This window comes from Quercus robur, chromosome 5, assembly GCF_932294415.1.
Source record: "Quercus robur chromosome 5, dhQueRobu3.1, whole genome shotgun sequence".
Taxonomy (NCBI): Eukaryota; Viridiplantae; Streptophyta; class Magnoliopsida; order Fagales; family Fagaceae; genus Quercus; species Quercus robur.
The window spans coordinates 83,220,738-83,230,319 of NC_065538.1; the positions used below are offsets into that span (position 1 = coordinate 83,220,738).

Consider the following 9,582-nt stretch of genomic DNA (forward strand, 5'->3'; position numbering starts at 1 on the left):
ACCAATTAAATTCTACCTAATTCCAATATATAACTAAGAACTTTGTAACTTAACTAGTTAGTGTTGCCTGATATTTCCAATAAAGACATGGAGGATTCATATCCCCCACCCCAAATATTAATGTATCGAAATTTCCAATTTATTATTGTAAAAGGGTGGAAATGAGACTAAAAGAGAGGAAAAGAAAGGGTTTTTTTTTTTTTTTTGGAGGCTATAACAATTTATATAAATCTTATGAATAGTTCGAGTAGTACTATTACAAAATTTTATGCATATAAGCCTTACAAACTTATATGTCAACTTGAAAACGCAAATAAATAAATAAATAAATATATATATATATATATATATTACAAAAATTTGTTTATTATGTTGTTAATGTGATACTAATTGCATTTATTTTCATGTTATTTCGTGTCAATCTATACATATTTGTAGCAAAGAAGAACCATAAGATATTGGGTATATCTAACAATGTTTTTGAAAGTTTGAAACAGCAAAATGATTAAAATCAAATCAAACACTTTATAAGCAACAAAACCATTGACATTAACACATGAATATATCCTAAAGCAAGTTTAACATCACAACGAAAAACATAAGTACATGAAATCAACAGCTAATCATAGCAATATTCTAGTTCATTGAACCAGACTAATATGCATAAGTAGTTATGTTTTTATGAAAATTTGATCATTTAAGAGGATCGAACAACTTAAAATGATTTTTCTCATATGGGAACATAATCATTGTATTAGAAGAGGATCTAGGGAAGCTTAACAACTTTTGAGCCACTTGTAGAAATTCACGACCCCAAAAACAAGTTTGATTTTGCATAAACCGTGGTTTAGTGATAGTCATCTTCTCCAGTACCTTTGCATTCTTAAGTAGAAATTGTACCACTAAAATGAATACTTCTTTTGTGTGTAAAAAATTTCCAAAGACTTGAAATAGATCTCCTTTGATTTCCAATGGTTTACTTCATCATAACATCTGTCTAGAAACTGCAAAATAAAAGTACATTAGTCCATTTTGAAGTTCACTTTTAAATTATGATATCTTGTCTTGTTATAATGGAGCTTTTTTTTTTTTTTGGCCTATTGTTGTAATGGAGTTGATGCAGGAGAAGGGAACAAAGCCAATTCAAATTTGAAATTCCCAAGTCAACTTTGGACATCTTGGATTTTGAGGATTTAAGATTAGTTTTGAAAGTATAAAGGCTAGAAAATAGTAAGAAAATAAAGATGATAGTGTTTTCAGTAAGAAAAGGAATATAGTAGGATTTGGAGATTCAACAAAATGAAATAACTAAAACTTAAGTAGCTGTTCCCAGTATTTAGCCTTTTCATGGGGTATTTGGGGCTAATTAGATGGATAGGTGATTTTGGATTTTGGGGTTAAAGAGTGATAAATCAATGGGTAAAGATTGGGTCTAGTGCTAGTCATTTGTTTAGGAGTTTTTTTTGTTATCTTTAAATTTTTTCAACAACTTTCATCCCAAAATATATATATATATATATATATATATATATGGGAAATGCTAATGAGTACCCTTAGGGCTCTCGTTAATAATTCATTTAAAGAAATTTTTTACAGGAAATGAAAAAAAAGTAATTAATATTTTGATAGCTTTTTTCATTTCCTATTAAAGTGGTATTAAAACTTTCCTAAAATGGATTATTAACGAGTGCCCTAAGAGCACTCATTAGCATGACCCTCTATATATATATATATATATATATATATATATATCAGCAACTTGATGATTTGATCTTTTATGAGAATTTGATCATTTAAGAGGATCTAACAACTTAAAATGATTTTACTGATATGGAAACATAACCACTGCATTAGGAGAGGATCTAGGGAAGCTTAACAACTTTTGTGCCACTCGTAGAGATTTCCGTAACATATTACGTGTTGGATTTTGCCTAGTCCATGGTACAATGATTACCATCTTCTCCAACACCTTTGCATTCTTAAGTAGAAATGTTACCACTAATATGAATTCCTTTTTGAGGAAGGTTTCTGCAAAACATAAAATCTTGACAGACTTGAGTTGTAGTAGCAAAGACTTGGAATAGATCTACTTTGATTTCCAATGATTCACTACATCATAGTCTCTTACAAGTGAAGGAAAAAGATTACTCGTTCAAGGAGGTGAAAGATTTCTTGAAGGTCAAGAAGTACCTTCTAGTTCTGGACAATATCATGAGAAAGGAAACCTGGGAGACTGTAAAAGAAGCATTCCCGGATAACAGAAATGGGAGCAGAATTTTGCTCATCACACGAGACAAGAGGGTAGCTTCACATGCTGACCCAAGTTGTGACCCATACAGACTTCGACTACGAACTAAAGAGGAGAGCTGGAATTTGTTTAGACAGACGGTGCCTCAGCCTCGACTCTCTCTAGATTTGAAAAAAGTGGCAGAAAAAATGGTAACTTTGTAAGAAGATGTTGGGGCTTGTCACTACTGGGGAGTTGTCAAGGGTGCTTGAACATATCAATCCTTACCAGACACCATGGATAGACAACTGGGAAACAAATGGAAAAGACTTGCCTCCGAATCTAAGAGAATGTCTTTCTCACTTTGCACAATTCCCCAAAGATTCTGAAGTTTCTGCAAAGAGATTAGTGGCTTTGGGGGTTGCAGAAGGCTTTACTTTTTTTTTAGTGGTTGAAGCAAAAAAAAAGAAACCTGTTTTCTATATATATATATATATATATATATATAATTTTTATTTTGATAATCTAATTTATAAGTAGATAAAGAAATTTGAAAATTAATAGGAGAGTGACCTTATTTTTTAGGCAATGTTTTAATGTGAGTTAGCGTTGTATTTTTACCGGATTGTCCTTATTTTTGTCTCTACTTAAACATAGAGAAGTAGGGGTATTTTAAAACAAAAAATTCCAGTCCAAATAGGAAAAGTCCCTTAAATAATAGTATAGATACTAGTTTAGCCCTTCATGTCATCATATCTCAAATTCACATTAAATTCTCCACATAGAGAAGGATGACCTTTAATTTCAACATGTCAATTACACTTTCCCAACCCCAATTTCTGTCTTCTTCTTCTCCCTTTAGTTGTTTGCTTCTCTGAATGCTGATTGGTATTTTAAAATAATAGTATTAGTAAGTCATCCCAGTATCCCACTAAGCAAAAAAGAGAATATACATTACAGAACCTTCTATCACATGGAGTAATTTAAAAAGATTATAATTACAACTTATAATATTATTGATGAACCCAGGTTATAGGATAATTTCTTACAAAAATTTTGAAAATGCGCCAAGTGGGGATATCGGCTAGTAAAATAATAATTAATTTATCTCAATAAAAAATGAATTGATCTAAGAAAAATAAATAAAAATGTATTACAAGTTTTACCATTTTACAACATAAAAACTTATAAACTGATGTGGCATTGATTATGATTGATAAGTTTAAACTATCTCAATTAAGAATGTGTAAATTGTTTTATCGTGATTGATGACACATCAGTTCGTAAGCACAACGTAGGAAAAATTGTATTACCCGTAGCCATAGCAACATTCATTAAGCAATAATTCATTGCATAATTTGAGGCCTAAGAGCTATATTTTAAGAAAAAATCTAGGACACATAAATTTTCACAACTTTTTGCCACAATTGTGATGTGGTAGAGTGTGATTGATAAAGAAAAAATGGTGGGTCCATGTGTAAGTAATAATTAACCACTAACAATCTACCACGTTAAAGTTATGGCAAAAAAATTGTGGAAAAAGTTATGGTTCTAGAACTACTCATATTTTAAATGTGCCTTTTTATCTTCAAATATCACTTAAATAATATACATATATTTTTTTTTTACATCAATTTAGTTCTTTTTTATATATTATATTTTGTTTTATTTAAAATACATTACTCTTACTTTTTAATTTGACTAATTCACTTGAACAAGGTTAGATATACTTCAAATTTTACCATATAACTCTTGCAAACTAACGTGTCACCAATTTAAAAAATAAAACTAGTTCAAACATTCATTTATTATAAAGTGCCAATAATTATATCCTTACCACATTAATTTTTTTTGTTTTAGTAAAACACTAAAACTTATGGTAGAATGTTAAAAGTGTAGCATTTTACCATTGCACACCTTTAGTGTGATGGTCACTCCACAAATATAAGTGCTTGTAGGGTATGGGGGGTAAGGGTTGGGATTCAAGTCTCCTGGAGGGTACACACATATACACTTAAATTAGGTTAGAGTAAAATTTCTATCTAATAAAAAAAGAAGTGTAGCATTTCTAAGACTTATGTAATAAAATTGTACTAATATTTCTGATATCACTCAATTTTATAGAGTATCAAAGTAAGTATATCAAACAATGTTATTGAAAGTTTGAACAGCAAAGTGATTAAAATAAAATCAAAAACTTTATAAGCAACATAACCATTGACATTAACCATGAATATATCCAAAGAAAACATTAAGTATATGAAATCAGAACTTAAAGCAAACTCATAGCAAGATTCATTGAACCAGACTAATCTACATAACTACTACGTATTTATGAGAGTTTGATCGTTTAAGAGGATCGAAAAACTTACAATAATTTTAAAGATATTGGAACATAACCACTGCATGAGGAAAGGATCTAGGGAAGCTTAACAACTTTTGAGCCACTCGTAGAAATTTAAGTAGCATATTACGCGTTGGATTTTGCATAGGCAATGCTTCAGTGATAACCATCTTCTCCAACACCTTTGCATTCTTAAGTAGAAATTGTACCAAGAAAAAGAATTCCTTTGTGTGGATTCTAAGAAACTCGATCTTGATAGACTTGAGGCATCCTAGCAAAAACTTGAAATAGATCTCCTTTGATTTCCAATGGTTCACTTTTTCATATTTACTTACTAGAAACTGCAAAATAAAAGTACAGTAGCACATTTTTAAGTTCACTTTTAAATTATGATATGTTGTCATGTTATAATGGAATTGACAAAAGAGAAGGGAACAAAGCCCAATCAAATTAGGAATTCTTGAATCAGCGTTGGACATCTAGGATTTTAAGGATTTATAATTAGGTTTTGGAAGGAAAAAGGCTAGAAAAAAAAAAAAAAGAATTATAAGGGTTTCTAAAGAGAAAATGAATAGTAGGATTTGGAGAACCAACAAAGGGGAATAACTGAAAGTTGGGTTGCTATGAAAAGTAACTCGTGCATAGTATTTAGCCTTTTCATGGGGTAATAGAGGCTATTTTAATGGATAGGTGATTTTGGATTTTGGGGTTTAAAGGGTGATACATCAATGGATAAAGATTGGGTCCAATATTCCTATGCACTAGACCCGAAGGATTATGATATATGTTCACTTTTGACCACATGTCATAAACTTAACGAGTCCAATGCACAAGAGCAATGGACCCAGCCAAGTCCTAATCAATGTATGAATGCTAGGTTTGAAGTTGCTGAAAAAATTTAAAGATAAAGAATAAACTTTTAAGCATTACACCTCCTTACAAAACTTCAAACAAAGCTTCACCACTTATGGAAAAAAAGAAAAAAAAAAGAAATAATAATAATAATAATAATTCTTGAATAGAAAGCAAACTATCCAATACCTATTCCTAGTGGAACATGGATTTTTACTATGAACCCTAACCCAAATCACTAAACTCAAATAAATCCAAAAGAAAACTCAACAGACCATTAGAATAGCCAATGTCCAGAAACTTGAAGCTTTTAGAGAATTGCCTCTTGGCACTTAAAAATAAATTAAATTAAATTTAAGTGGAAAAGTCTTCTCGTTGTCTATGCCTGAATTCCTAGAAAAAAAATTTGGCCATGAATGACTTTTATCAATGAGAAGGTTTTGAGTAAATACTCCACAAAACAACCATTTCAAAGTTCAAGAAGTCAACAATCAACATTTATCCTGTTTGGTAGTATTGTTTAAACAACAATTTTCACTGTTTAAACAATAATAACACTTCTCACATGTTTTTCTATAAAAATCAAACACGTGTTTCTGTGTGATTTAAACAACACTTACAATTCTTGAACACTACTACCAAACGGGTTACTCTTTATGTCAAGAACTTTCTGGATCATCTTGAACCCATAAATAGATAGACACATTGAACTAAATTTTATATATATATATATATATATATATATATATATTTAAAGTTCTTTTGATATGACATTTGGGAAACTGGTCCAAGAAAAACATACCTTTAACGGTGTACAGGAGAGGGAGGACGGGAAGTCAATATTCAATGTCTCCACGTAAGGCGAACTTCGAAGTAGGATTCCAATGCCAGGAAGGCTCCATTTTTCCATTTTTGTTTCAATTGTTAAACATTGGCACTTTGACAATGGAGAAGGCAGATATTTCTCTGACATTATAGATACAATCTAGGTCCATCAAAGCAAGATGTAAAACACAATAAGCTAAAGTGAATCTAAGAACAAATAGCATGGTCAATTGTAAAATACATCGGCAGAACAAATTATCTAACATGTGTTACAGAACGCTAAAGTTACATAATTGTCAATATATACTTTATGCACCAAGACCTTGATTTAGAGCTGACAGATTATCATGATGAATCATTATTTGGCACTAAAACAGGTGCCCTAGGTATCTCTAACTCAAAAGTTGAACCCATGAAATTGGACCAATAGTATCAGGTCCTTTAATTTTTGATTGATTACAACTTGGTTTAAAGTCAAGTTGCTCCAGAGAAAAAACCTAACTCACAACAACAACAGCCTTAGCCTCCAAGTCCAACTCACAATAGAGAGTGTGGTGATTTTTCCTTTCGGTATTAATATAAAATCTTTAAAGCAAAATCAAATAGTACAATAACTTATCAGTTGTCACTAAAAATGCAATAGATGCTGTGCATTATTTAATTTGTGTAGCCAAGCAATGACACTACCAACAATAAAAGATACAACCTTAATCTCTGCAAATAGAAATCAACATTAGCAATCAAGAAAAACAAACGAAACAAAGAGTTATTAGAGAAAACTAACCATGAGACACCAATTGCCAATAGTGAGTTTCTTGACATGATGCACACTGTCAAGAACGTCTCTCACAATGTCTTGGTACTCCTTATAACCTTCCTCCTCCTCATAATACTTCTTAATATACTCGGCGTGATAATCATCCTCGAAATAATAAGTATGACTCTTCCGCATGTCGAAATCGAGTTTAGCCTCAACCAATGCCGACACATCCTTTATTCGACACTTAATCTTTTCAAAATTACCCAGAATTTCCAAAAAATGGATCTTTGGAGCCACAATTTCCAATTCCAACTCACGGACATCACCTTCCAACATATCTATCACATAGCTATCTATCACCAACTTTCTCAAACTCTCGGACACTATATCCAACCGAATAAAATCCCAACAATCATGCAATTCTAAGGATTCAAGTCTAGGACTACCCATTAACACTTCCCTTATCACATCATCGCACAAGGCCGATTGCCCAATACACAAGTGCTTGAGTGAACTCCAATGTAGTAACCCATTAGGGAAAATTTTGCAGTAACTAAAATTGAATTTAGAAACAAACTCATTGGCGTAGAGATGCTGAGGCAATTGGTATCCTTCAAGATCGATATGTCGTAAAAATAAATCTAGACTAAGTTGGTTTACTGTGGCAGTTGTGGCGAAAAGAACCCAAAGATCGAGGTGAGCCTTTAGGTTTGTCCTGTACTTGAATCGAACTGAGAAGCTTGTGAGTTTAGAAGCCGTGTGTAAAAGCAGGGTGTGATCTACGGCACTGATGAAATCGTCCATGCGATCTACGGCACTGGTGAAATCGTCGAAGCGTTTGCTGTAATATCCATCGGAGTGATAGTCTTCGAGTTCGAAACTGAGAGAGGGAACGGAGGTCCAAAGATAGGCCCATCTTTTGGATAAAACGCCTGTTTTGATAGCTTCTTGGGTAGGCAAGAAGGAGAGGATGGTGAGGAGGACGGAGTCAGGTAAGGTGCTGATTCGATCTTCACCTTCTTCTAAGATTGGTGCGTGTTTGCGGCTTTTGGTTCGATGATCTTCATCATCATCATCATCTTCTTCTTCTTCTTCTTCTTCTTCTTCAGAACTATAGGTGGGATAGTAATAGTATCGATCAGAGGAGCTGTGGATAAAACCGGAGCTTTCTTCCTCCATTCTCAACTCAACAATAGTGGACAGTGATGTGAGATCCTTACCTTCTATTCTTCTTTGTAATAGACAAGCAATTAATTAGGGATGTAGATTAGGCCCAGTTACAATTGGCCATCTAAGGTCAATTTATTGGGTGTGAAACTTGAATTAGTGCCCGTTGGTTCAGCTTTTTGAAAGCTTTTTGCAAACTGTTTGGGTGGGAGGGAAGAGGAAAAAAATGTGGTTGGGTTAAAGTGTTTTCTCCTTGGTCAACCAAAATGAGGGGAGAGTGTAATTTAGGCTTTGTTTGGTTACAAATGAGGGAAGAGAAGAGAAAAGAGAAGAAATGAATAACACCAAGGAAATGAGGAAGAAAAGAAAGGAAATCAATTAATGTTTGAAAACAGGGAGAGAACTCATAAGGGAAAAAGAAAAGAAAAGAATGTATTTCTTTTTCTTTTGTTTGGTTTGCAATAAGAAAGGAAATGAAAGGAAATGTTTTTTTTACTTTTATGCCCACATAAATGTAAAAGATGCATAAAAGCTATGGGCAAATATATAACTTTATATCATATTATATTATTTATGTGGGTCCATTTTTTTATAACCATTGTCTCCCTTTAAATATGCCCAATTTGGTCAGGTTGCAAATCTGTGGGCCTAGTGAAAATGGTTTCATCTCTTTTATTTTTTTCATGGTAACCAAACAGAGGAAAAGACTACATTTCTTCTCATTTTTCTTCTCTTTCTCTCTCCTCCAGCCTTTCCAAACTACTTGATTGATAAAAATGCCCCCAATTGCTTTTTTCATTTTAAGCTTTTGCTTTCCTTGGCTTTTCTTTTCTCCACTTTTGCTTTTATGGAACACGCTGCCTCTTCCTTTTTCTTTTTTTCTTTTTTTATCTTTTTTTTCCCTTGGGGGGATGGCCTCTTCCTTTTTCTTTTTCTTTTTCTTTCTTTTCTTTTCTTTTTCTCTTTTTACGCCGCTGGGGTGTAGGGGGTGAGGGGATGGCATGAAAGTGATTTGTTTTGTTGAGCATCTTTTTTTTAACAAGTGTATATGAGTAAATTTATACAAACTCATTTTTTTCATCCCTCTACTTTTTCACTCTCAACCAAACAAAAATGAGGGAAATTAAAATCTATTCTATCCTCCCACTTTTCCATCCTCCCAACATTTTCTATCCCTCCACTTTTTCACCCTTTCAACAAAACAAACCCTTCAAATTTGCCCAATTTGGGCGGATTGCAAATATGTGGGCCCAATGGAAATGGTTTCTTCTTTTTTATTTTTTCCATGGTACCCAAACAAAGGAAAGGACTACATTTCTCTTCTCTTTCTCTCTCCTCCAGCCTTTCCAAACACACTGTTACTTGATTAACAAAAATACCCCAAACTGCTTTTCTTTTCTTTTTTTT

General features: G+C 32.7%; 1 protein-coding gene across 1 annotated transcript; it reads right to left on the minus strand.

Moving 5' to 3' along the window:
• Nucleotides 1–4,606: 4,606 nt before the first annotated feature.
• LOC126728842 (F-box protein At5g03100-like) lies at nucleotides 4,607–8,476 on the minus strand. The gene is made up of 3 exons (XM_050434604.1): nucleotides 7,033–8,476; nucleotides 6,226–6,408; nucleotides 4,607–4,912 (listed from the first exon to the last, which is right to left on the minus strand). The coding sequence occupies exons 1-3, from the start codon at nucleotides 8,185–8,187 to the stop codon at nucleotides 4,607–4,609; spliced, it is 1,644 nt and encodes a 547-aa protein (XP_050290561.1). The 5' UTR covers nucleotides 8,188–8,476.
• Between the last annotated feature and the right edge of the window lie 1,106 nt (nucleotides 8,477–9,582).